General features: G+C 47.8%; 1 protein-coding gene across 2 annotated transcripts; it reads right to left on the minus strand.

Annotated features, from left to right (window-relative positions):
• Positions 1-11,507: 11,507 nt before the first annotated feature.
• Nol6 (nucleolar protein 6) lies at positions 11,508-26,509 on the minus strand. Of its 2 annotated transcripts, XR_003300676.2 has the most exons (27): positions 26,338-26,509; positions 25,564-25,770; positions 25,365-25,481; positions 21,382-21,561; positions 20,884-21,052; positions 20,397-20,531; positions 20,149-20,312; positions 19,942-20,062; positions 19,666-19,724; positions 19,480-19,581; positions 19,229-19,344; positions 18,893-19,070; positions 18,616-18,738; positions 17,761-17,909; positions 17,540-17,615; positions 17,201-17,341; positions 16,944-17,061; positions 16,704-16,858; positions 16,373-16,536; positions 15,681-15,833; positions 15,199-15,296; positions 14,358-14,482; positions 14,150-14,239; positions 13,612-13,806; positions 13,397-13,498; positions 12,969-13,174; positions 11,508-12,845 (listed from the first exon to the last, which is right to left on the minus strand). XR_003300676.2 is itself a non-coding variant. In XM_026387895.2 (26 exons), the coding sequence occupies exons 1-26, from the start codon at positions 26,389-26,391 to the stop codon at positions 13,025-13,027; spliced, it is 3,441 nt and encodes a 1,146-aa protein (XP_026243680.2). In that variant the 5' UTR covers positions 26,392-26,509; the 3' UTR covers positions 11,508-13,024. The 2 variants fall into 2 exon arrangements, 1 of the variants encoding a protein (XP_026243680.2); XM_026387895.2 differs by having other exon boundaries at positions 11,508-13,174.
• Positions 26,510-27,348: the final 839 nt, after the last annotated feature.

A 27,348-nucleotide genomic window follows, 5' to 3' on the forward strand; every position in this document is an offset into this window, starting at 1 on the left:
GGCAGGCGAGCCAAGCACTTGGCCTGGAGCGCCTGGTGGCGCCCTTTATAAGGCACGCCGAAGACACGGCCACGCCCTCCCGGACCCCGCCCGCGGAGCCCCGCACAGGGCGGAGTAGGCAGCCACCACCCACGGCCTAGCCTGGGGGTGAAGGTGGTTGAGGGACTTAGGGTGTGAGGAGATTTGAGGATGGGTTAGCGCCCACCCTTAGGAGAGGGAGTGTCGTAGGGACTGAGAGAAGAAAGACTGAGGGCTTCTAAGAATTAGCAGGTGTGGTCTAAGTGTGTGTGGAGGCAGCTTGCAGGACCACTGGGGCAGGGACAGAGGAGCTGCCAAAGAGACCTCCTGAACCCATGAGGTCTCATGATTAGCTGTGTAGACAACCCACTACTTGGGGTGACAGGACACGTGTTAGAGAGGAAAAGAACCAGCCCCAGCCCTACCTATGACTGGACCCAGGAGGTCCTCAGGTCCAGAGGGCTAGAGGGAAGAAGCTGTGGACCCCAAGTGAGAAAAGACCTTCTCACAGTCCAGACCCAGGTGGGGACACAGAACATATGTGCGGAGTTCCAGTCAGAGGTCACAGGACTTCTTTTTAGTTCTATAAGAACATGTCACTTGTTGCATGTGTTGACCATCTGTGTCCACACTTACTGTAGGTCCTGTGTGCCAAATCATACTTGCTGGGCATTCCTCGTGGCTTGGTTGAACATAGTCTTGTGAACTGAACTTGTCACATGTGTACATGGGTTCACTATTCACATGATTCCAGAGGCTGAGGGGCAGTTGTCTGGACATGCCACACATACATCTTGCCAGCCAGGTGAGTTCTATTGTTTGTTTTTTTGGGGGGTGGGGGGAGGGCAGGGTACTGCGGATTGAACCCAGCAGGGCTTAACCACTGAGCCACATCCTCATCCCTTTTTTATATTTTATTTAGAGACAGGGTCTTGCTGAGTTGCTCAGGGCCTTGCTAAATTGCTGAAGCTGGCTTTGAACTCATGATCCTCCTGCCTCAGCCTCCTAAACAGCTGGGATTACAGATGTGTACCACCATGATCAGCTCAGAATTTTACTGTTTTTAACCCTCTCCTCTCCCATTCTGGAGATCTACAGATCTCCCAACCAAGTCTATCACTTTAAAGAGACTGAAGAGCTGGTGATATAGCTCAGTTGGTAGAGTACTTGCCTAGCATGTGGAAGGCACTGGGTTTGATCCTTAGTATCACATACAAAAATAAGCAAATAAAATAAAAGCATGCTGTCGATCTACAACTGTGAAAAAAAATTTAAAAGAGATTGAGCTGGCCAAACTACGTGTCAGCTCTATCTGAGGGGAGATCATGGGGAAATATTTGTGCCATAGATATATATATATATTGGGGGGTAGGTACTAGGGATTTTAACCCATGAATGCTTTACCACTGAGACATATCCCCAGTCCTTTTTTATTTTTTTGAGAGAGGGTCTCACTAAGTTGCTGAGGCTGGCCTTGAATTTATGATTCTCTGCCTCAGCCTCCTGAGTCCCTGGGATTACAGGCATATACCACCACAACTGCTTTTTTTTTTTTCTCTCTGTGCTTGAGACTGAATCCAGGGGCTTATACATTGTAAGCATGTGCTACCACTGTGCTACATCCCCAGCCCCTATGCTGCATTTAATAATCAGGAAATTGGCCTGAAGTTGTAGCTCAGTGATAGAGTGCTAGCCTAGCATGTGCAAGACCCAGGGTTGGATCCACAGTGCTGTAACAAAAAGAAGAGGAAGAGGAGGAGGAGCAGCAGCAACTGAGTTCTGACAGCCTGGGCCCGAAGCAGGACTCAGAGCAAATAACCTGCTCTCATCCATGAATCTTTGGCAGCATTGCCAGGGGAGACCAAAGAAACCACATTTTCCAGAGGGACTTAGTCCATAAGGGCCCCGGGATTTGTCCCTTGAGGAATAGCTATCAGGAGGAATGGCTGTCAAAAGTGAGGACTCCCAGACCCAGAGGCAGTTCATATCCAAAGAAGTGATGTTTAGAAAAATATGCACAGGGTTGCTGGGTGTGATGGTTCATGCCAGCAACTCAGGAGGCTGAGGCAAAAGGATCACAAGTTCAAAACCAGCCTGAGAAACTTAGGGAGACTCTGTCTCAAATAAAAATAAAAAGATTGGGGTATAGCTCAGTGATAGAGCACCCCTGGGTTCTATTTCCAGTAAACCCCCCCCTCAAATAAAAATAAAAAGATTGGGGTATAGCTCAGTGATAGAGCACCCCTGGGTTCTATTTCCAGTAAACCCCCCCCCCTCAAAAAAAGATCTGGGCACAGTGTGGCATGCTTGTAATCCCAGTGAGGAGGCTGAAGCAGAAGGATGGCAAGTACAAGTCCAGCTCAGCAATTTAGCAAGGCCCTAAGCAACTTAGTGAGACTCTGTCTCAAAATTTAAAAAATAAAAAGGGCCAGATGCGGTGCACATTCCTGTAATTCCAGTAACTCCGGAGATTGAGGCAAGAGGACCTCAGCAATTTAGGAAGACCTAAGCAATTTAGTAAAACCCTGTCTCAAATATTATATAAAAAGTGTTGGGGATGTGTTTCAATGTTTAAGTGCCCCTGGTTTCAAATCATGGTACCAAAAAAAATTTTTTTAATAAAAATAAATAAAAAGGGTTGGGAATGTGGCTCAGTAGCTAAGTACACTGGGTTCAATTCCCAGTACCGAGAGAGAGAGAGAGAGAGAGAGAGAGAGAGAGAGAGAGAGAGAGAGAGAGAGAGAGAGAAGCAAAGAAATACACAAGACCCTGAGCTCAACTCACATGCTCATAGGATCGCATTTCACATATGGGAAGCTGGCTCACACATATACGGAACCCATATATGAGGCTTCTTACAGCCCTTGGCCCAGAGAGATGCACCCTCTGAAGACACTCCTCCCTAGGCTAGGAGGCCCCATGGTGAATCAGGGAGCCATCACTGAGTGCCTGCCCACTGGCCCTATTGCCAGCCTGTGACTCAAGATGAAACCATAGACTCCTGGTGCCAGAGCTCCGACCACAGGCTATGGGAGTGGGGGAAAACCTCTTTCTAGGCTACCCTCTCTGTTCCTCTCAGCCCCTCACTGCCTCAAGTGGGGCGGCAAGGGCAACACAGGGCAGAAATTCCTCAATACGGAAAGAAAGAAATGGGGAACCCAGTCCATAGCACCACACCCTGTGGCATTCTGGGCCTGCTGATAGCTAAATGTGGCCTGGAAAGCAGAGCAGGGGAAAAAAAACAGGGACAGCTCTGCCACCAGCAGGCACACTCAAGGTCCCTGCATACACATGTGTTTGTGCTCAGCTCACTTGGGTGGCATGAGGAGGGGATAGGTCTCCACACACAACTATGAATTTGTATTGTCTTGTTCACATTCAGTAGCATTTATTTACTGCAGTTCTGGAAATTGAACCCAAGAATGCTCTACCACTAAGCTACATCCCCAAAACTTTTTGTTTTTTATTTTGAGAAAGAGTTTCACTAAGTTTCCAAAGTGACCTAGAACTTGCTATTCTTTTCCCTCAGCTTCTGGACTGGCTGGGATTATAGACATGAGCCACCATGCCTGGCTATATCAAGCAATATTTATTTAAGTGTGTAAAACTACACATACTAATATTTGTGTGAATGATGTCTGTGGCTGTCTGTAACCCTGGAGCTACAGTTGACCATAGGAGCATCTTTGTGACCCACCTCCAGTTGATGCAGCCCCATATCAAGGCACCTGGTTTGGCAAGTAAAGCAAGGGTTGGATCTCAGTACCCTAGATCCCCTTATCGCCTCCATTAGGGCCCAACATGTAGGACCATGATCCTATGTACTCTAACCAACTCATTCATATACATAACTATGGTGTACACACATGTTTACACATGTATGTATGCCCATTAGAATGGTTAGGGTTGGAACTGAGAAGGTGTGAATGGGTAGGTCTTCATGCTTCTTAAGAGATATGAAAGGACACACTTTTTTTTTCTTTTCCTCATCACAACATCATACATGTATTCTGTATAACGATGAGGGTCTCCTTCCATCTTCCATGCAACTCCCCTTCTCCCTCTTTTTCTCTCCCACCTCTCTTCCCTATTTAGTGGTAGTCTTCTTCTAATGCTCTTCCTCCCTATCCCATTTTGAGTCACCCCCCTTATATCAGAGAAGACATTCAGCATTTGTTTTTTAGGGATTGGCTAACTTCATTTAGCATAATCTTCTCTAATGCCATCCATTTCCCTGCAGATGCCACGATCTTGTTATTTTTTAGTGTTGAGTAATATTCCATTGTGTATAAATGCCACATTTTTAAAATCCATTCATCTATTTAAGAGCATCTAGGCTGGTTCCACATTCTAGCTATTGTGAATTGTGCTGCTATAAACATTGATGTGGCTGTGTCCCTATAGTATGCTCTTTTTAGGTCTTTTGGGTATAGTCTGAGAAGGGGAATAACTGGGTCAAATGGTGGTTCCATTCCCAGCTTTCCAAGGAATACTGCTTTCCAAAAAAAGTGTGTCACATTAGATTGGATAGAGAGAAATGATGGGAGGGGAGGGGAGGGGAGGGGAGGAGTAGGGGAGATAGGAAGGGCAGCAGAATAGAATAAACATTATGATTGCTGTCTGTATATAGGTGACTTGATGTATGTGATTCTGCAATCTGTATAATCAGAAAAAAGAGAAATTATACCCCAATGATTCAAATGTATGAATTGCCAAGATCATTGTAATGTCATGTGTAGCTAATAAAAAAAGAGAGAGAGAGATGAAAGGAACTTGCCTGGAGGAGAAGAAGGCTGCCATGTTTTTCAAGGGCCTCTTATTCCTGTCATTCCCTTCTTGGGTCACCTGGCATGGAGACAGGTTAGGGGATGCCTGTACAAAAGTGCCAGGCTGGCCTGAGTATGGAGCAGAAGTGTAGCTGCCTCACTATGCAATTCTGGGGGCATCATTCTAATTGTAGTGGGTGTGTAATGCCTTCTCTGAAGCAGAAGGAAGAATCCATAATGGCTTCACAGAGAAGAGGCAGCTTGGTGAGGAGGCCTCAACCCTCTGAGTCACACAGGTTACCTGGAACCCTTTAGGCTCCCTCTTGTGCTTTGAAGGAAGGTCAGGGCTGAGTACAGGCTGGGCGCCAGCCCCTCTGGAAACTCTGGGGAGGATGCTGATGAGGAGGTCCCACCTCCTCCTAGGGCATCTTGAGCAAGGTCTGTGTCTCACCTGGGCTGGAGGCTGAGCCAAGGAAGGGGCCTGGGCAGCACATCCTCCCGTGGGAGGCCATGACTCCTTTAAGGTCAGAGCTGGGGGAGTGGGTTCCCAGGCAAGGGAAGGGCTACAGATGCAAGTCTCAGCCTGCTGGACCAGAGGGGCTGGCTGGGGCCCTTTAAGGGGTGGAGGTGACACACCCTTCATTTCCTGCCCCCCAAACTCTTTCTGCCTGAATGAAAACAGCCTGAACCAGCAAAGAAGACAGGGGCCTTGCTATCAGTGAGTCAGAGGTGTGGTGGAAATGATAGAAAGCAACTCATTCTGGAGTCCCCCCCCCATGTCTCCCCTAACCCCCTTACCTCTTCTAGAGCATTAGTGGATGGGAGAAGGACAGAGCAAAACAGATATACATTTTCAAGTGTAGAAAGCACTTCCTCCAACTTTGCAAGACAACCTCCAGAAGTAGGTGTGTTTTCCCCATTTCTCAGATGTACCCAGCTGAGGTTTGGAGACAAGCCACCTGCTAAAGAGTATTGAGCTGAGATTCAAACCCTTTGGGGATGGGGAGATGGTGAAGAAGGCAGAAGTTAGGGGCCACAGGGGGAACAGTGAGTCAGGACTCAGAAACCTACTGAGCTCTTCCATGCTCTGCCCTTTCCAGAATGTGTCCCCACTCTTAGGTCACTGTCAGACACTATTATTGTTACTGGTTTCAAGGGTCGGGGGCTGGCTCTGAACTAGAATGGGGAGTGAACAGCAGAGATGAATCACCCCATTATGAGCATCCCCAGACTTGGGGGTGGGCAGGCAGCTTCTCCTCCTGCATCAACCTAGTTACCCTAGTCTCCAGACAGGGGAGGTAGCCCAGAGCCCATGAAGGAGTGCCTTGGGCACCTCTGGATGGATCTTCAGTTGGACCTTAAGAAAATCTCCCTCTGGGTTCACTCCCTGGTGTCCCTGAGCTGCCCTCAGCAGTCTTTGATGGGTTAGGATAGTGGAGGGTCATAATAAGGCAGCAGAAGGCTGGGACTGAGGTCCAGACCCCTTGAGTAAGGGCCTAGAATTATAGAGATAATGCTGATAGGGCAGAGGCCTCTGAGGCTTGGCTTGGCCACCAAGCAGTCAGGTGACCCAGACTGCTCTCTTCCTGCACCCTTCAGAATTTGTTTCTTCATCAGTCATATGGAGGTTTCAGTTATAGGCACTCCCAGAGCCTCTGTAAGAATGCAATAAGATTGAGGATATTTGGCTGGGGATGTGGCTCAAGCGGTAGCGCGCTCGCCTGGCATGCGTGCGTCCCGGGTTCGATCCTCAGCACCACATACCAACAAAGATGTTGTGTCTGCCGAGAACTAAAAAATAAATATTAAAAATTCTCATTCTCTCTCTCTCTCTCTCCTCTCTCACTCTCTCTTTAAAAAAAAAAAAAAGATTGAGGATATTTTTTTTTTTTAGAGAATTTTTAATATTTTATTTTTTAGTTCTCGGCGGACACAACATCTTTGTTGGTATGTGGTGCTGAGGATCGAACCCGGGCCGCACGCATGCCAGGCGAGCGCGCTACCGCTTGAGCCACATCCCCAGCCCCGATTGAGGATATTTTTGAACACTGTACCACATAGTCAAACATGCAAGAAAGGTTCATGTGAAAGTTCACTCTAACCAGAGCTGCATTTCCTCCTGTGCATGCTTAACTAGGTGTATGCATGTGTGTATCCATGGGGGTCCATGTATGCATCTGTGTGCCCTTAGGGGTCTGTGTGTATACCCATGTGTGCCCCTGTCTGGGACTGGCTGTGGGTTTGGGTCCGTGTTTGTAAAGGCCAGAGATGGGATATGGGGATGTGTTGAGAGGTCTGGAAACCAATTGCCAGATATTTGGGTCATCCCCATGCCAACCTCAGGAGGAGGGAGTTAGTGACATGTAATTGACATAGACCAGGCCATCAGTGAAAACAGGCCTAGGGTGTCTGGAGAGCTCTGGTTCACACCTCAGGGACCAGATCCCCGGAGTTCCTGCTTTCTGGTTTCCCATCTCCCTCCTCATGGGCAGGAATAGGTTACTTCAAAAGATGAGAGGTCAGGACCTGAGATCAAGGAGGAAAGCAGAGCTCACAGGCTTCCTGGGAGGCCCAAACGTTAGCTGTCCCTTATAGACAGAAAGGGAGCATGGAGCATCCTTTGAGCCAGGGCAGTCAGAGGGCTTCCTAGACAACATTTGGCTGGGCATTTTGTGGAGGTGAAAGACTGCTGGACCAGGCTCTAGCAGGGTGACTATCTGGGCACGAAGAGGGCAATAATAGAGAGGATAGGGAAGCCCAGGGCTCTCAGGAAGTTCTCACAGGTACTGCTGCAGCTGGAAGTGGGGATAGGGAAGCCAAAGAGGCAGAGCCTAACTACCTATACTTCAACTGCAGCATTTTAACCATTTTACATCAGGGTTCTGAATAAGATTACAATTGGCAATCTTTCCCCCACTAAAAAAAAAAAAAGTGGCTAAGGGCAGCTCTGAAGTTTTTAAGCAGGGGAGTGACTTAGTCTCCATTTGCCATATGAAAAGTCTGGCTGCTGAGTGGAGGATGGGTTGGAGCGGGAGAGACAGCGGCCAGGAGCCTGGGAGAATATCATAAAGGAGGAAAAGAGGCCAGATGCAGGGCAATATCTGTAGGGAGGGAGAGAGGTGTGAATTTGTGATTTTGAAAGCAGGCAAGGAGGGCACATTGGCGAGAAACTGAAGAAGTGTATGGTGAGCAGAATTGTGTAGATAGGAACTGAACCTGATGCAGGGCCAGGAATGAACTGGATAATTGCCTTCTGAAGGGTCTGTGGTCTAAGGGCAGGAGGTGTGCAGTGGGGGAGAGGATCTGAATTGGGCATGCCGGAAAGGTGATTAGTATGTGTGAGCACCAGTACACTCTCTCCTCACTCCAGCCCAGTCTGACAGTTAATTATAGGGAAGCCACTAGCCACCCGCCCAAGGGAGAGGAGTCACAGGGGAACGATCCAGGGGAGGAGACTGGGTGCAGCAGGAGTCTGCAGTCAGGAATAACTTTTTGATGGTCTCTAGTTCTGGGAGTCAGTGGGAACTGGGCTTCAGGGAAATCCTATAAGTGAAGACATGGTGGGGCTATGTTGTGGGAAAAAGTTAGGGAAAGGCCAGGACGCTATCTGAACTGTTGGTGGACAAGTGGAACAGGGGCTAGATCAGTCAAAGCCCCAATCTTGGCCTCTTAAGTCTTTGGGAGACCCAAACCCTGTCCTGCAGGTTTCTAGTCTAGCAGAATAGCAGGGAGCTTGAGTCCTGCTTTTGAGGGACTTCTAGCCAGGGAGTAGATTTCTAGTCTTGATCTTAGGTAGACCAAAGCACTCATTCTCCCACTGTCTTTCCCTAATCCTGACCCTGCTCCGATAGGTCTTTTTTGATAACAGCTGCAACTCAGACCCAACTCTTCCTCACCTCATCCTTAGGCCCACAAAGGCCAGGCTTAACAGCAGCTGCTACAGCCAGAACCCTATGATTCTCCGCAGCTCCCCATGCGTATTCCCTGTGTGACCCTGAACAAGATCCTACACTTCTGTAAGCCTCATATAAACCAGAAAAAAATATATAATCCCCACTTAAGTGCCAGAGAAGGAAGTCTCCTTCTGGAATTGGTACCCCTTTCTTTTTGGTTCCCCTTAGTTCTACAGGACATTCTCCTTTCCCTCCTTACTGTGGAATTAAACCCTGAGCTATATCCCTAACTCTTTTTATTTTTTTGAGATAGGATCTTATTAAATTGCTTATGTTGGCCTCAAACCTGCCATTCTCCTGCCTCAGCCTCCTGATTATAGGTATGCACCACCATACCTGTCCCATAAGGCAATCTGAGATAGGTCTTTTTTTTTTTTTTTTTTTTTAGAGAGAGTGAAAAGGGGGGGGGAGAGAGAGAGAGAGAGAGAGAGAGAGAGAGAGAGAGAGAGAGAAGAGAATTTTTTAATATTTAGTTTTTAGTTCTCGGCGGACACAACATCTTTGTTGGTATATGGTGCTGAGGATCGAACCCGGGCCGCACGCTTGCCAGGCGAGCGCGCTACCACTTGAGCCACATCCCCAGCCCCTGAGATAGGTCTTTCTCCCTCTCTGCTGCAGGGGTATGGGCAGGTTAGTCTATCCTGTGGAGGTTAGGAGTGACTCACATGCCTCAGGCAAACTCTCCCTTATCACTCACAGGGATTAATCTATGACTCACAAAGCAAGTACCGGATGTTGGGGGGTGGCATGTATATCAAGGGGTGGCAGGTTAGCCCAAATCTGACTTAACAGGTCAGGGACTGAGCAGTCCTCAAGACTTCATTGAATATAGCCTATTGCATGGACCCATAGGCTTTAGGGTCTTGCTCTTTTTCTTTCAAAGTAAGAATTGGGCAGAGGAAGAGTCTGGTTTAGAGGTTGTCAATACCACAGCCAGATAGAAGGACTCTTTGAGGGTTCGCTAAACTGAACTAGAGAAGATTAGAAGATCAGTCAGACCTGGGGGAACTGGAACCCCAAAATGGGAAGATTTATTTTTAGCTATAGAAAGGAGACCAGGATTCCTACCTCCCATTTGAGAGGTTTTTCTTCTAACCTGCTATCCAAACATGGAGATTTCCTTTTTTTGGGCTGGGGATGTGGCTCAAGCGCTAGCGCGCTCGCCTGGCATGCGTGCGTCCCGGGTTCGATCCTCAGCACCACATACCAACAAAGATGTTGTGTCCGCCGAGAACTAAAAAATAAATATTAAAAATTCTCTCTCTCTCTCTTTAAAAAAAAAAAAAGAGATTTCCTTTTTTTCAGCAAACCAGAGCTGAAGGCAAGAACCTACACACACTAGTGTATGTGTGGCCATCCAGCACACACACAAAACAAATCATGCCACATGTCAGAGACTCCCACCCCATCCACATCTACCTACAGAATTAAGTGCAGGAGCCAGCAGAAGCAGGCACACTATCCTGTGCACACCTACACATAAATTTTCCTGACAGGCTTCTCTCTTTCCCTTTTCCTGAAGCTCCAGCTTCTGACCACCATTCCCAACCCTCCTGCATCCAACCTTCAGCCAAAGCCAGAATACCTTCCTACTCTAGAGCCTCAGTAGACTGGGATCTGAATGGTCAGACATCAGACAAATTCATGAGACAGAAGTAAGGAGCCCAGCCTCCTCACCTACTTCCCTGACAAAGTCGGAGGAAAACAGGTTGGAGCTGCCACGTGAGGGGCTTAATGCTAAGCAGGAGCAGAGTGCAGGAAGGGATGGTTTCTGAGATTTCAGCCCTCTTCCCTTACTACATGGGGCACTTGACAAAACCATTACAAGCCCATTCTATAGGTGGAGAGGCAGCACAGCAAGAGTGACTTACTCAGGACCATATTAGGAGGTAGCAAAAAGCCCACAGCTCAGGGCTAGGATTGTGGCTCAGAGGTACAGCGCTTGCCTAGCATGCGTGAGGCACTGGGTTCAAGCCTCAGCACCACATAAAAATAAAATAAAGGAATTGTGTTCACCTACAACTAAAAAAATAAATGTTAAAAAAAAAGAAAAAAAAAAAAAAGCCTGTAGCTCAGACCCCTGATTGGTACCGGTGTCTGCACCTCTTAGAGCCAACTGCTCTAATTCTGCCTGGGGTGCAAATCCCCACCAGGATAATCTTGAGTTGGGTTTGTGAAAGGGTCTGTAGCTGCTCCAGGAATGAAATAGGATGGTTTGAAACAGACTAGCAGTCATTGGCCCTCCCCAGAGCCTTATGGAGAAACTGAAGAAAAAGTCCAAGGAATCCCCAAGGTTAACAGACACAAAAGAAGAGCCAAGAGCAATTGTGGACCCTGAGCTGCAGGGATCTGTAAGGGACGGGGTCATTTCTTTTGCTTAAAAAAAAAAAAAAAGCCTGGCACACTGATGCTAATTTTAAAATGAACACATAAGCCAGGTGTGGTGGTGCACACCTTCAATTCCAGTGACTCGGGAGGCTGAAGCAGGAGGATCACAATTTCAAAGCCAGTCTTGGCAACTGAGCAAGACCCTATCTCAAAAACAAAACCAAAAAACATATAGCACATAGACAGATATAGCCAACCAATTTATTCCGTACCCCTGTTTCAACCTTGGGCTGAACTGTCTCTCATGACAGTGACAGGTCTATAAAGTCTTAACAGAGTTCTCTTGTGTGGGCTGGGGACAGCTCACGTGGTAGAGTGCTTGACTCACATGCCCAAGGCCCTGGGTTCAATCCCCAGCACCGCAAAAAAAAAAAAAAAAAAAAAAAAACTCCTCTTGTAGCTTCTCATCATTTTAAGAACAGAGATTACAGGCCAGGCATCAAAGTCCTCCCATGACTGGCTCTGCCCTGGAGCTTGTTCCCTCATCTACTCAGAAGGGAAGGTTAACTGGTATTCTCATACATAAAATACAGAAACAACACCTAATTGTGCCCAACACTTATTAGACACACAATAAACATAAACTTTTTATTTTCTTTCAGGCTGTTTCACCATCACTATCCCACCTGCTCTGGGAGAGTTCACAAATGATTTCTATATCCTTGTGGCCTCCATCTGCTTGGCTGGGTGCCCCTTCTGCATATATCTGTTTCCTAATTGAGCAAAACCCTGTACTAAGTGCCATGAAGAAAACCAAATCTGTGTTCAAACATGTTCCCTGCTCTTTCGGAGTTTAGACACAGGAGGTTAAAACCATGTGAAAACAGAGACAAGCCAGGGAAATGGACAGAATTAAGCAATTTAATTTTAAATCAGAGATCAAGACAATGGAAGGGTTCACATTGCTGTGCGTGCCTGCCAAGTGAACTCAACTGGGAGTAACTGCTCTCATAATTCAGAAGGAGCACCTCAGGCTGGGGGCAAGGGCAGGGCTTAGGAGGGGCATTATTTGAGCTGAGTCTGGAAAAACAGCCAGGATTAGGGGAGACAGGAGCAGGGAGCGGCTGCCAGAAAGGAGGTGTGGACCAAAGTCAAAGAGGGGGCATACCCCTCCTGAGGTCCCAGGAGCTCTAGAACAGAACGTGGGTCTTGCTCATGACTGTAACTCCATTGCAAGGGCAGCCTGTGAGATGAATGGGCAGCAGCACAGAGCTGGTAGGACTTAATACCCTGAGAGGCCAGAGATTAGTACCCAGTGCTTTCTGTATTCTCTCCTGGACTGGGACCACCAGTCCCCCCACTCCTTTATCCACCCAAACCCCTCCTGTCCTTTTCCACTGTCTCTACCCTGAGAAACAGCAGCACCAACACTGGAAGGTATTGTGCCCCTTCAATGCAGTCTATTCATCCCCTTTCCATTGCTCAGTGCTCGGGCTGTGACCCTCAGGAAGAGCCACACCTTCTCTGGGTTCCATCCAGGCCTGACACTATAGTGAAGGGCACACTGAGATCTGGGCACAAGTCCTGCCAGTGGGAAGGGGACAAACCCCAGGCACATATCCAAGTGCTCCAAATGCAAAATAAAGAACAAAATAAAATGAAAAGGTACAGGCCCATAGCTTCCAGGCAGATGGATCTCCTGGGTTCAGTTCCCTCTGAGCTGGCTCCTACTTCTCTTCTCAGAGTTCAGGTGGTCAGCACCAGAGGACTCCACAGGACCCTGAGGAAGGGAGCATCAGACAAAAAATTGGACAGGACTTTCTTTGGGGATGGTTCAGTATGTTCAGGCCAGCAGACCTTCCATGGAGGGTCCACATGCAACGAGGGTGGCCATCTCATTGACATCTTGCTCCAGAGGTGCCGAGTCTGGATGTCCATCTCAGCCTGTTCCCGGGCTGATCACACAGTCCACCTCTCACTTCGGGCTTCTACAGCCTGCACCAGGCCTTCTCCCATCACAGCAAAGTCCTCAAGGATTGCTTCTATGTTGGGCAGCAGCACTAACTCTCCACTCTGAGATACAACCATGTGTCCCTTTGTGCTAGAAGCCTGAGGGAAATCAGAGAAAACATGTGGGTTGAGGCATCACAAGGCACACCCTAAGACACCAGGTTGGGGACAGAACAGGGGTGGTGGAGAAAAATACACGTCCACACACTCTGCACCTAACCCAGATCATTCATGGTGCAGATTACCCACAGATAAGCATGCCCACAGGGAACCATATGTACACAATCAGAAAGACACACATTCTGTCATTGGCCAGCATACCTTGAAGGGCTGGGGCTGGAAGCTGGTGGGCTTCCAGAGGACACCAATCACCTCTCCACCATGCTGGTCATAGAAGAAAAGGGCCAGATCCCCAAATGCCTCCTAGGGAGGGTTAGAACACAAATAAGATTACACATGGACACCCTAGAGCCTCCTCCATGGCCCTAGCTCTATCTGAAGTCCCCTCCTCAGGCCAGCTCCCCTTTAGGTTTTACCCTGAGCTGTGCAAGGTAGAGTTGAGGAGGATCATAGCCCAACACAGGCATCAGGGACGAGGGCCCTGGCTTATTGAGCAAACCACGGCAGAAGGAGGCAGCTGGAGAGTCCACAGCCTGGCGGTGCCGGGGAATATGGCGGGCATACAAGTGGATCAGCACATCATACATGTCCAAGGGTGGCCGGAACACGGTCTAAGGAGAGAACAGGTAGGAGTCAAAATAACCCCTTGAGTCACCCTTCCACATACCCACCCTGCTCCCTTCCTTCACCTGTGAATAACCATCTATCATGGGCCTTCAAGCCTACAATGAAGGCAAGAACAGTAAGAACTACAGAAGGAAGCAGTTGATGCCAATTTGAGACCATCAGGGGAGTAAAAGGTTTTATTCAGGTGGCTTCAATCCCATCTCAGGATTCAGTCTCACTAGACAATGGGACTGAGTTTCCTGTGTGGGGCCCCTTGAACTCTAGATTTCTAGGGTTCAAGGACAGAACCCCCAGAGCCCCTGGAGTCATTGTCAGTCAGAGGCTTACCCTGATGTCCCCAGGGCCCCAAGGATCCATGAGCTGCTTCTCTAGGACAGGCAGGGCCTTGGCCGCTAGGATCACAAGCTGCTGAAGGATCTGGTGGGTAGAGAAACATCAGGCTAGAATTGACCATGTGTCTGTCCTAGCTCATGATGGACCTGTTTTTTTCTTGGGGCAGAAAAAATAAAATTTGGGGTCAGGCATGGGGTTGAACCTGGGCTGAGGGTCCATCTTGTGTCCACACAGAGCTTTTACGGTCCTGGGGAGTAATAATGACCATGACAGGGAGTCGTGTCCGAGCTGCCAAGAAGCTACTACGAATCTCCACCTGTTCCTCCGCTAGAAAGAAAAGAGGGAAGGTCCTATCTAGATCAGCCTTCCCCTGCCCAAAAGTCATATTTTGCTGCTCCGGGCTCTCCTTCTGTTTACCCAGCAGCTATTCATCAGGGATTTTCCTGTAACCTCCCTCAAAGGGCAAAGGTGAAGAAAGGGACACCGCATTTGCCTTAATTGTGTGGATGTTAATCTCATAGCCTCAACCCAGAGTCAGAATTTTCCACTGCCTAGCACCCCATGTCTAGTTTCTGGGCCTGCACAAGCTGAGGCCTGCCCCTGGCCCCCTCCCACCTTGTGCTCCCACACACCTGCAGAATTAGGAACTTGACACTCTGCTCTCTGCTGAGACCCAGAGCTCCTCAGTTTACAACTGGAAATCAGCTAAAAGGTGTGTGCATCTAGTTGACACCTCATTGCTCCCCACAGGATTTCTTAACTGTGTTCAGGTTCCTCCTTCTACCCTCCTCTAACTTCCACATTCCCCCAGGGAGCCTGCTCACCATCCCAGTCCAGTCTGTCTTTGACCACCAACAGGCAAACTACCCTACAGTCACAATTATCCTCCTGATAATTCCCCACCCAAAGATAGGCAGTCTTAGATATCTGGGCTGGAGAAGGCACACAGAAAACATAACAGACAGGGAAAACCCTTCCTGTACTACTCTGAAATCCCTAAAGCGTAGTTTTTCTAGTGTTCTGATACCTGTCTTACCGCTTACCAGTAAGCTCATTGTTGAGATTGACAATGAGGGGGTTGTTCTTCCAATCGAAAGTTGATACCAGGGAAAGGAATCGAAGGAAGCCAACCTGTGGGGAGCTGAGTGGAGGGAGTAAGAGTCTTACAAGGATATTCCCACAAGGATATCCCCAAAATCTAGAAAGCCCAGATCCCTAAGTTGTGGGTTGTGGGGGTGGAGTGTGGGCTGTCTTAGAACTTCCCCCATAACTTTTTTTTGGCAGGGGGTGGGGGGGTACTGGGGATTGAACCACATCTCCAGCCCTTTTAACATTTTATTTAGAGTCAGGGTCTCACTAAGTTGCTGAGGCTGGCTTTGAACTCGGAATCCTCCTGCCTCAGCCGCCCAAACTGTTGGGATTACAGGTGTGTGTCACTCCCTCCCATGTGGACAGCGGGTACAGTGCAAAGGATAAAAACCAGACCTAAGGGGAACTTCCTGGCTAGGGAAATAGAAGGAATTACCTAGGAGGGGTGAAGGGCTCAGGGTGCAGGAAAACGGCAGCAGCCACCAGATCCAGGCTCTCATCAGAGAACCCCTCACCTAGAAGCTGGGCTCGCACCCACCGCTTGGCCAGTCGAGCCACACCAGAGAAAGCTGGATGCTGCTGTTGGAGACTGAGGAGAGGAGGAAAGTGGCAGTGAGACTCAGAAACTCAGGAACAGTGGCTCAGTCCTACTACTACTAATTATTCAACCCTATTGGCCTCAGTGCTAGAGGTCTCATACTGCAGCCTAGAATGGGAACTGTCCCTCCCACTCCCTCCTAAGAGCCCTCTTACTGGACATGGGCTCCACATATGCTGGGCAGGGTTTATCCAGCCATGGCAACAGAGATGCCCATTCCCGAAGTTGCTCATAGAAGGAGCAAGCTGGTTGGACTGGGGTTGGTAGGAATACCTGTGCTAATGCATTACATGCATTATCTTATGTCTTCCTAACAAATGCCCTAAGGGATTGATCCTAGTGTTATTCCCATTCTACAATGGGAAAACTAAAAAGTCCAAAGGGACATGTAAGTTGCAGGGCCAGAATTCCAGGACTTATATCCCTAACTATTATACCATCTGGCTTCCCAGAGAGACAGACATACAAAGGAGCAGAATAAAAGCAGAAGGCGGCCTACAGATAAAAACAGTCTGCGCAGGTAGCCTTACCCATGCAGAGCACTTGTGAGCAGGGGCAAGTGCCTTGTGTCTCTCTCAAGACGGAGAGAGTCAGGTGTGTCCCTCAGTGAGATCATCCCCTGAGGGCTCCGCACCTCCTTCAGGATCTGAGGCTCCCGCTGATAGGCCACACGAATGCGGAACACAAACCCATCCTGTTGGAAGAGGGAATAAGACAGGAAGTGAATGTAAGTCTGGGTCCTGGAGGTACTAATACCTACACCCTTGCTCGCCAGCCTGATGCCCCCAGGTATATCATCTTTACACCCTGACATCCCTGGAGGCCTTGTCTTGGGAATTTCCTGCCCCACACCAGTCTGACCTTGAGGACATCAGTATGTGTGGCAGTGGCACGGCACAGCAGTCCATGCTGCTGCCTCAGCAGCTCTGCCAGGCGTAGCTGGAAGGCAGCTCGGACTCGTCGTATGGCCTCAGCTTCCTGTGGCCACTGACCACTGCCTTCCAAGTGACAAACCACTGAGGAAGAAAAGGAGTGACAGGTCTCATACTGCAGCCTAGAATGGGAACTGTCCTTCCCACTCTCTCTTAAGAGCCCTCTTACTGGATATGGGCTCCACATATGCTGGGCAGGGTTTATCCAGCCGTGGCAACAGAGATGCCCGTTCCCGGAGTTGCTCATAGAAGGAGCAAGCTGGTTGGACTGGGGTTGGTGGGAATACCTGTGGGAGAAGGGGAACTGAGGAAGGTGCCTGGGGTTGAGAAGGAATGTCCAGACAGGAGAAGGGAGGGATACTGGTAAACTAGAGAACAGGCCAGAGGAGTCATGCAGAAAGGGTTCCTTCCCCACTTGCAACTCACCTCTGTGTAGCGCAGCACTGGATGAGCTCCCTGAACAGCAGACACAGTCAGTGGGAGACCTTCCAATCCCCACAGCATGCGGCTGAGGTCGTCGTAGCAACATATGGCCACTGACAGGGCCTCCTCACCTGTGCTAGAGGTCTGAGGGGGAGAGGACAAACAGGAGACTGAACTCTGAAAACCCCATAAAGGATTTTGCCATGGCTCAGGCTGAAGCAGAGCTAGCGCCCCCCCCTGCTGGACAACCCAGGAAGTGCATTCTTGCTGGGTTGTAAAGGGCTTTCTCCCAGTCTTGCCACATAGATCTACAATCACTAGTTTTGACCTCAAGGTCCTTACCTCTTTCAGGCCTTGGATCAGTGCATCCAGAAAGCCCCCCACATAGTGGACACAGTTATCTGGGATGTCAGCATGGCTGAAGAACAGATACAGACATAGTAAAGGAGTGAAGAGCCATGCTACCAGTAGGAGCCTAGGCTTCCCCCAAGAGCCTAGGCAAGATTCTCTTAAAAGCCTCTCTGACCATGACTGCCTTCTGGCATGCAGATGCTAATACTCACAGTGCCAAGAGGTGGGTGACCACTTTGTGGGGGATAAGGCGCTTCTGGCACAGAGAGGCTGCCTCCCAGACCACAGCTTCCCTAATGGCTCCATCCTGGAAACGCCGAAGCTCTGAACGGGACCCCCAGAACTGGCGGAATTCAACAGCCTGAGGAGAGGCAAGGGTTAGTGGTATCTCAGAAACCTCCCTGAGAGGGGCTGGGGTTGTAGCTCAGCAGTAGAATGCTTGCCTTACAAGTGTGCAGCCCTAGGTTCGATTCTTGGCACCATGTAAAAATAAATAAATAAAAAGAAGGTATTGTGTCTAACTACTACAACTAAAAAAAAAAAAAAAAAAAAAAAAAAAACCTCCCTGAGAAGTTAGCTGTGGTAGTACATGCCAGTAATTCCAGCTAGTTGGAAGACAGAGGCACAAATTCAAGGCCAGCCTGGACAACTTAAAAGAAAAACAAGCCTAGAGCGGTGGCACACACCTGTAATCCTAGGCTTGGGAGGCTGAGAAGGAGAATCATGAGTTCTCACAATGGTGAGTCTAGGTGCTAAGCAACTCAGTAAGACCCTGTCTCTAAATAAAACACAAAATAGGGATGGGGATATACCTCAGTGGTCAAGTGCCCTGGAGTTTAATCCCCAGTACCTAAATAAATAAAAACCCCAAAAGGGCTAGGGAATGGCTCAGTGGTCGAATGTCTACATGAAGCCTTGGGTTAAAAGGAAAGCAAAGGAAGGAAGGAGAAAAAGGAGGGAAAGAAGGAAAAGGAAGGAAAAAGGAACCAACCTCTAACAGGCCTCAGCCCTGGTGGCATGAGAGCAATCCACTCACTTCTTCCAACATATATGATGGGATTCCTCACCTCAGGCTGGTCAGCCTCTGGACCCAGCTCAAGGACAGTGGTCAGTCCCTCAGGCTGGAGGAGCAATCCCAGGGTCAGGGTCCCAGAGTCTTTGTGCTTTGGTGGATCTTGACTGATGTCCCACTGTAGGGTACAAAGAGACTGATCTCAACCCAAGAACCCCCAGCCTGGACTAGAAAGGTCATGATAGAGGAATACCATGTCCTTTGTGTCCTTTAGGACCCTGGCTCCAGCCCCACTTAAGGCTCGCAAACTCCCCAACCTTATACCATCTCACCTCTGGGACTGGGGGCCGAGAGTGGGCCAGAAGCTGCAGCCGGGACCCCAGACCCTTCTCCAGGAGGGAAGTTAGTGGGCCCAAAGAAGCAGAGATATAATCACCACCATTGTCCTGCAGCTCAGGCCAGAGCTTTAGCCGATGACATGCAGCCTGCAGGCGACTCAGTGGACAGAGACTGGAGGGCACAGAAGGACAAAAAGGGGGAAATCAGGATCTGCTGGCCCCTCATACCACCTCTTCCCTGGAAGATGTGAGCCACCTGCCTCAGGATCTTTGTCCAATCACTTCAGGAAGATAAGACCCACCAACATATCCTGTCACCCCTAAACTCACTGCAGGACATGGTCAAAAGCCCGGATCATGGGTTTAGGAGTCATCAAGAGCAGCTGGAATCCATCATCAGTTTTGCTGTCCAGCAATGCCATAGATAGCCGTGCCTCATGCTGTACCTGGAGCCACAAGGTAAGGAGATGTGCTTCACCTTACCTCTTTGAAGAGGACTTTCTGGGGTCCTGGTACTAACAGATGGGACAGAGTCTGAACTGGGACATCTGGGGAATATAGTAGTGGGGGCCCATTAGTACCTGGTGGTAAGTGGAGGCAGTGACATCAGCACAGAGGTTGAGACGGCCTGAGGGGTCCAAGAAGACAACAGGAAAGGCCTGGTGGAAATCAGCTAGAGCCGGCTTAGGGAGTAGAGAGAAGTCAAGTCAAGGGTTGGGTCTTACCTTCAGGCCTCCTGGAATAGATCTGGCCCTTCCCCAACTCACCAAAGAGGGATCTGAGCTGAGACATAAACTGATCCCATTGACTGTCAGATCTGTGGTGGCTGGAGTAACACAGAAAAAATGGATACATCAAAAGGTTCCCACCCTGGGGGTCCCAGCCCTAATGACCCTCCCTCAGCCTAGGTAGCTACAACTGCATGCCTCCAATATTCAGTTTGCTCATCTATCTGATGGCAAGGAACCAAATCCCTAATGGAATGATAGGATTCCTGGGATGAAAGAAAAACCTTGGTCTTTTCCAGATTTTAGTTGCCTCACCCAGAAACTGCAAGACACTTCTCAGGACCTGGTAGCCGCTCATGGTGGTGTGGATCTTGCGTGTGGACACGAGGAAGGCAACCAACATGGAGATTAGGAATCCACTAAACCCACCTAGGCCCTGAAAGAGAGATAAAGAGAAAGGCCTGAGCTCAGAGCCAGCTCATTACAGAGCAAGAAGAGGAGGGTGGGTCACCTCCAACTTACCTTGTCGAGCTCCCTCTGCCTCAGCCAGACCTTCAGAAGTGCCACACCATCCTTCAGTCCTGGGGCAGAGCCGAGCATATTTGATAGCAGCTGCACATGGGACCCTAGAGCTGTATCCTGCAGAACCCATGTGTTGTAGTGGGGGGTAGGGGGGTCTGGTTTACCTGTGAGAAGAAAAGGCCATGAGAAGAAAAGTCTCCAACAGATCCCTTTCTTCCTGCACCACCTCAACCCCAGTGCCTGCTCACCATCCTCTGGAGGACTCTGCCCTCGGTACCAGGCAGAACGCACATTGTTCTTTGTTGGCAACAAGCGGCATGGGCGGAAGAAATCAGATGGAGGGCATGGATGCAAACGTACAGTGACCAAGCGCTCATCTTTCCCTTGATGGAGACAGGGACTGTTAAGACCCTCCAGCTCTGGAATCAGGAGTTCCAGTACCTACCCTCTCAGAGTTTTTCTTTTTTTGTCAATGGATCTTTTATTTTATTTACTTATATGTGGTACTGAGGATCAAACCCAGGACCTCACACATGCTAGGCAAGCCCTCTGCCACTGAGCCACAACCCAAGCCCAGGCCTTCCCATTTTGAGGTCCCTAATTCCCCACTCAACCATGCCTCTCACCCTGGCCTTAAGGCTCCTATTCCTATTCCCCTAGTCCTGAGTACCCTGTGTCTTTCCCTTTAGATTTATCACCCTGTACTGTGTCCTTAGCCCAAGGTGTGCTTCCCACCATGTGGCCGCAGCAGCAGTGAGGGTTTCATGTGACAGCCATTGGTATAGGAGAAACGAACGCTGCCAAAGAGTGGATCTCGGGCCAAGTGGTGAGCCAAGTGGGCCAGGTAAAGAGCACGCTTGCGGAAATAGCGCTGGTTCAACAGGTCTTTGTCCTGTAGGATTTCCTAGAGGGGCCAGGGAAGGAAAAAGACAGCCAGGCAAATAAGCGCTTGGAGGCTAAGAGGAAACAGGTGAGAGTCCTGGGGCTTCTCTGTTGACAGTGGAGAGCTTGAGCCAGACTTGTAACACTATACCAATTTTCAGACAATGAAGACAAAGTTCCAAAGGCACAACTGGCCCAAAAGCCCATTTAGGTACCCTCAGGATGACTGTAGTGGCTTGCTCCTGATTTAGAATTTGGATTTCTAACCCCTGGACAGATGGAAAGAGAGGGACTTGGATTTTTAAGTGGTCAAGTAGTGGGCTTCTTTATTTCCTAAGCCCTAGACCTTACCCTGGGCATGGTCAGTGCCATATCCACAGTGATGTCTGGCCGAATGCAGGTGCCCAGAAGATAGCTGCCCACAACAGTGACCTGGGCTGGAGGAAGGAAGTGGAAAGAGCCCTTCACAGTATAGGGCACTTGGCGGAAGGGAACTCGAATTCCAGCAGGGAGCCATGCCTGGTCAGTGAGCTGTGGGTACAAGAACAGTGACATATGGATTCTACTGCCTTCCTCACATGGCCTCTTGATGTTCACTAGACAAAACATGCCTTCCTCATGAAGGTAACTCCATCAGTTACTCAAACCAAAACTACCTTGACTCATCTCTGTTAAGAAACTATACTTGGGGGTTGAGGTTGTGGCTCACAGGTAGAGCACTTGCCTAGCATGCGTGAGGCACTGGCTGGGTTCGATCCTCAGCACCATATAATAATGAAATAGATATTGTGTCCACCTATAACTAAAAAATTTAAAATTTTAAAAATTTATTTATTTTTTTAGTTGTAGTTGGACATAACACCTTTATTTCACTTGTGGTGCTAAGGATCGAACCCAGGGTCTCACACGTGCGAGGCGAGCGCTCTCCCGCTGAGCCACAACCCTAGCCCCTAAATTTTTTTTTTTTAAGAGAGAGAGAGAGAGAGAGAGAGAGAATTTTTTAATATTTATTTTTTAGTTCTCGGCGGACATAACATCTTTGTTTGTATGTGGTGCTGAGGATCGAACCCAAGGCCGCCCGCATACCAGGCGAGCGCGCTACCGCTTGAGCCACATCTCCAGCCCCCTAAAAAAATTACAAAAAAAAATAAAGTATACTCATTTTCTTAGCCAGGTGGAGCGGCACATACCTGTAATCCCAGTGACCTAGAACACTGAGACAGAAGGATTACACATTTAAGGCCAGCTTCAGTAATTCAATAAGGCCCTCAACAACTTAACTTTGTCTCAAAATAAAAAATAAAAAGGGTTGGGCATTGGCTGGGGTTGTGGCTCAGTAGCAGAGCACTTGCCTTGCATGCATGGAGTACTGGGTTCGATCCTCAGCACCACATAAATGAATAAAATAAAGGTATTGTGTCCATCTATAACTAAAAAGTAAAAGGCAACGGGGCTAGGTGTGTGGTTCAGTAGTTCAGCACCCCTGGGTTCAATTCCCAGTACCAAAAGTAAATAAATAAATAGGGTTGAGGATATAGCTCAGTGGTAAAATACCCCTGAGCTAAATCTCCAGTAACAACAACAAAATACCTCATTTTCTTTACCACAATGGACTTAACTGCCAGAACACAGGTATCATAAAAACCACTGCTAAATCAAAGCCAAAATGGGAAAGGAAGGATTCAGGTGTAGAACACTTGCCTATCATGGGCAAGGTCCTGGGTTCAGTTTCCAGCACCATAAAAATAAAAACAGAATAACAAAAACAAACAACCCCCGCCCCGCAATAGAAGACTCATATCAGTGATATTACCAAACACACAGATTTAGGTAAATCCTCCACTAACTGGCCATCTGATCTACAAATGTGGTAGAATCAACAAAAGGACTATCAAAAAACTTGAGAAAAAGGTTATGGAGTTGGAGAAGCCTCCTTCCAATAAACCTCCTTTCAAGTACAGAGTCCATATCAGAAACGTTATTACATTTACATCTCAGGCTGACTGTATTGTCCTGACTGCTGACATTGGCAAATCTGAAGATGGTATCTTCAAGAATGGGCAGACCCAAGAGCAAACTTCTGTCTTAAATACTGGCTGTGAAACAACTAATTTTTGGTGTTATCAAAATGGATTCCACTGAGCCACCAGATGGATCTAGATTGCTCCTACCAACTCATTCAACTGGTAAAATTTGAAGGGTATGGTGAAACAGACATATAATCCCAGCAACGTGGAGGCTGAGACAGGAGGATCCCAACTTGGAGGTCAGACTGAGCAACTTAGTGAGACCCTATATCAAAAAATAAAAAGGTTGGTATGTATCTCACTGGTAGAACACCCCTGGTTTCAAACCTCAGTAGTATAAAACAAAAACAGCGAACAAACAAAAATAAAGCGATGTACTCTAAAACCCTCAAGAGAAGCCAGGTGCAGTGGCACACGCCTATAATCCCAACAGCATGGGAGGCTGAGGCAGGAGGATCCCAAGTTCAAAGCCAGCCTTTGCAAAAGTGAGGTGCTAAGTAACTCAGTGAGACCCTATCTCTAAACAAAATATAAAATAGGGCTGGGGATGTGGCTCAGTGGTTGAGTGCCGAGTTCAATCCCCAGTATCAACAAACAAACAAACAAACAAACCCTCAGTAGAAAAGACATGGGGTTTCACTGTCACCCAGGATGGCCTGAACTCCTGGGCTCAGGTAATCCTCCTGCCACACTTCCAAATTAGGTGGAATTAGAAGGCACACACCTCCAAGCCTAGCTTTAACTTTTTAGTTTTAAAAATCATTACTTTTTTTTTTTTCCAGTGCTCAAGATCCAACCTGGAGCCTTGTGAATGTGGAGAGCATTTAACTACTGAGCTATATCCCCAACCACTAAATCAAAATGTAAATATCCTTGTTTACACTATATATGTAAATATATATACTTATACATATTTTATATATACATATTTTTAAATTTTTTTTTATTTTCATGTGATTCTGAGGATCAAACCTAGGGCCTCACACGTGCTAGTCAAATGCTCTACCACTGAGCTACAAACCCAACCCCTCTATATGTTTTTTTTTTTTTTAAACTTTTTTTTTTTTAAGAGAGAGAATTTTTAATATTTATTTTTTAGTTCTCGGCGGACACAACATCTTTTGTTGCTAAATCTCCAGTAACAACAACAAAATACCTCATTTTCTTTACCACAACAAAAATCTTTTGTTGGTATGTGGTGCTGAGGATCGAACCCGGGCCGCACGCATGCCGGGCGAGCGCGCTACCGCTTGAGCCACATCCTCAGCCCAAAAATTTTTTTTTTTTTGGTACTGAGGATTGAACCCAGAGTCACTTTACCACTGAGCCACATCTCAGTGAGCCTTTTGGTTTTTTATTTTGAGACGGGTCTTGCTAAATTGCTTAGGGCTTTGCTAAGTTTCTGAGGCTGGCCTGGAACTCACAATCCTCAGTCTACTGAGTTGCTGGGATTACGGGCATGTGCCACCGTATCTGGCCTGAATTAATTTTTTTTTTTTTTTTTTTGGTACTGGGGATTAAACTCAGGGGTATTTAACCATTGAGCCATATCCCCAAGCATCCATTCCCTCTGTTTTTGAGACAGAGTCTCACTAAGTTGCCAAGACTGGCCTCGAACTTGAGATCCTCCTGCCTCAGCCTCCCGAATCACTGGGATTACAGATGTATGCCCCATGGCTGACCTGAATAAACTTTTTAAAATCGGGGCAGGGGGACACAAAACACTAGCAGTAGTTTCTCATTTTACCTAGAGCAATAGACAAAGTGCTTATTTTAGTGCACAAGGCACTACATGATATTCAACCTTCTCCTATCTTCTCCTCTATCTTTTATTCCAAAGAGCATAACAGCACACTTCTGCCTTTGTGTCTTGGTATTGCTTGTTTCTCCCTCTTGGATGCTTACTCTGTTATATATCTATATGGCTAACTGAACTCCTTCAAATCTTTACATGTAGTCACTTCAGTATTGTCTACTCTGGCTACACTACTTAAAATTGTAAACCACTCCCATTCCCAATACTCCTAATCCCTTTACCTTGTCCTGGTTTTTCCTTTTTCCATAGTATTGACCATCTTCTAACACTGCCATGCAGTTTATTATCTATTATCTATAATCCCAACATCATAACATAGGCTATTTTGTTTATTGACATATCTAAGAATACCCAATTAGTACCACACACCTCAATGCTTACTAAGTGATAATACACGAATGACAACAATCCCAGCTGAACTTCCTTGCAGTGAGAAAGAACTCCCTATCACTCCAACCTCTCAAGAGACATAGCCAGGCCATCTGCCTTACTTCTGACTCAGGGGTTGAGGGCACCCTCTTGATCCGATGGTTGACCTCCAGTAGGAAGGCATCAATCCGATCCTTCTTCTTTTCTGATAGCCTCACTTCCTTTAGTAGCTCCTCTACCTGTAAGGAGGGTGAGGAAAAGTCCAATGACCTCAGAGTCCTAAAAGAGCTCCTATACCACAAGTCCCAACCACCTGAGTACCTGTAAACGAAGCAAGCTGGAGTGGAACAGGATCTCAGTCTCCCGAAGGCGATTTAGCTCCTCATTGGTAGGTTCCTTGTATAATTCTGCCTTGCTGAGCTTCACTGGTTGCAGAAGGTTCTCTGCTTGGGACTCAGTCACTCCACGCTTTCTTGAGGATGGCTTCTTCCCCTTCTTACCTGTGCCTTCAAAGGATGGTTCTATCACCTGTGGCCAGAGGCAGAAACCAACATGAGGTCACAGGTATCGAGCATCTGCTGGCTAAAGTGCCATAATATGCTGTGGGTAAAGGATTCCCCTGCTTCATCCTTTCTTTGGACGTCAGACTCTGTTAAACTCACGAAAACCACTACTTGGAGTAACACTATGTTCCCTAAACTGAAAATACCTTGCGTGTTCCCAGTCTGACAGCACTAAAAATGGAATTCTGCTTGGAGTTGGTAGAGGCACAAGTCGACTGGGGAGTGCCCTAAGCAATGCCTAAGCCCCTTTTTGGATACCATGAATCCCTGTTTCCTCTTCTGCTGCTACAGGCTTGAAAAGTCTAAAATGCCTTCTCCACTCCTGGATAAAGCCCTATCCCGGCTTCACGTTCCCTAACAAAATCTCAGACTATTTTCAGTGCCCTAGGCTGAAAAAAATCATGGGAACAGGACTCCTCCAGAATGAGCTGCCCTCGTGTCTCCCACCAGCTAGCTGTCAGGTCACACCATCTCTGGTTCTGCAGCCAAGTGGAACCACATTGAGCCTTTTCCTTCAATTAGCTCAACCCACCTCGGGGCCCCCAGTTGCTCCGCGCAGCTGCTGTCCTGTAGGGGCTGGCCCCATCACTCTAGTCCAAATCGCTCTCGCTCACTTCGTTTTCAAGCCGCCTCTACACAGAATAGCTTCCCACGTGGGCTAAAGGCCTAATTCCAGGGCTCAAGTCCGGGGCAGCCCTGTACCATAGGACTCCACCCACTCCAGTGCTATTGGATATTGCATACGTATCGTTCACCATTGGTCAGTTGTTTTTCCAGGACCGCCCATAGCGGGAGGAGCCAAACAAGTTTCTAGGACTTACGACTTCTTTGCGACGCTAGACCGGAAGGTGCGAGTAGTTCGGCCGTCGCTTCCTTTTCCTCACTTCCTCTGCTTTGGGAGGAGCCGGAAGGGCGGAGCTCCTGCAAGGACTTCTGGTGGGGATTTGTTTGTTTACACTAGTGATTCCGCCCGTTTTCCTCAGCCGTCACATCTTGTTTATTAACAAGTCTTGTGTTTATTAATAAATCTTGTGTTTTTTTCCCTCTTTTTCTCAGTACTGGAGCCTCATATAGGCCATGCGAGCGCTCTACCATTGAGCTTCATTCCCAGCCCAAGTCCTGTCATTTCTTCCTCCAAAATATATTTTGAATTTGTTCATTTTTGACATTTCCTTGACTTTATTGTCAGGTGTCCTCTAAGTAACATCACTTTGTGCCTAGATTACTGTAATAATTTTTCTCTAGCTTTTATTAAAAATTTAAAGCAAATGCTTCAAGAGTAATAATTCAAAAATAATGTAATGAAAGCCCATCTAGACTCACTTGTTATTTATATTTTACAAAATTAGTTCTTTCTTTATGTATTTACATATTATTTTACCAAAAAATTGAAAATTAATTGTACGCAGCCGAGTGTGGTGGCTTGGGAGGCTGAGGTAGAAGGATCCCAAATTTGAGGTCAGCTTGGATAATTTAGCAAGGCCCTAGGTAATTTAGTGAGGCCCTATCTTAAAACAAAAAAGAGGGGCTGGGAAAGTGCTTG

Source organism: Urocitellus parryii, chromosome 4, assembly GCF_045843805.1.
Source record: "Urocitellus parryii isolate mUroPar1 chromosome 4, mUroPar1.hap1, whole genome shotgun sequence".
In the NCBI taxonomy this organism is placed as follows: domain Eukaryota; kingdom Metazoa; phylum Chordata; class Mammalia; order Rodentia; family Sciuridae; genus Urocitellus; species Urocitellus parryii.

Coding starts and splice junctions, on each gene's coding strand:
- Nol6 (XM_026387895.2), bottom strand. CDS start 26,391: ATGGGGCCAGCCCCTACAGGACAGCAGCTGCGCGGAGCAACTGGGGGC. Junction 19,071..19,228: donor GCTTTTGACCATGTCCTGCA/GTGAGTTTAGGG, acceptor TGTGCCCTCCAG/TCTCTGTCCACTGAGTCGCC. Junction 13,499..13,611: donor TCTACCTTGCACAGCTCAGG/GTAAAACCTAAA, acceptor AACCCTCCCTAG/GAGGCATTTGGGGATCTGGC.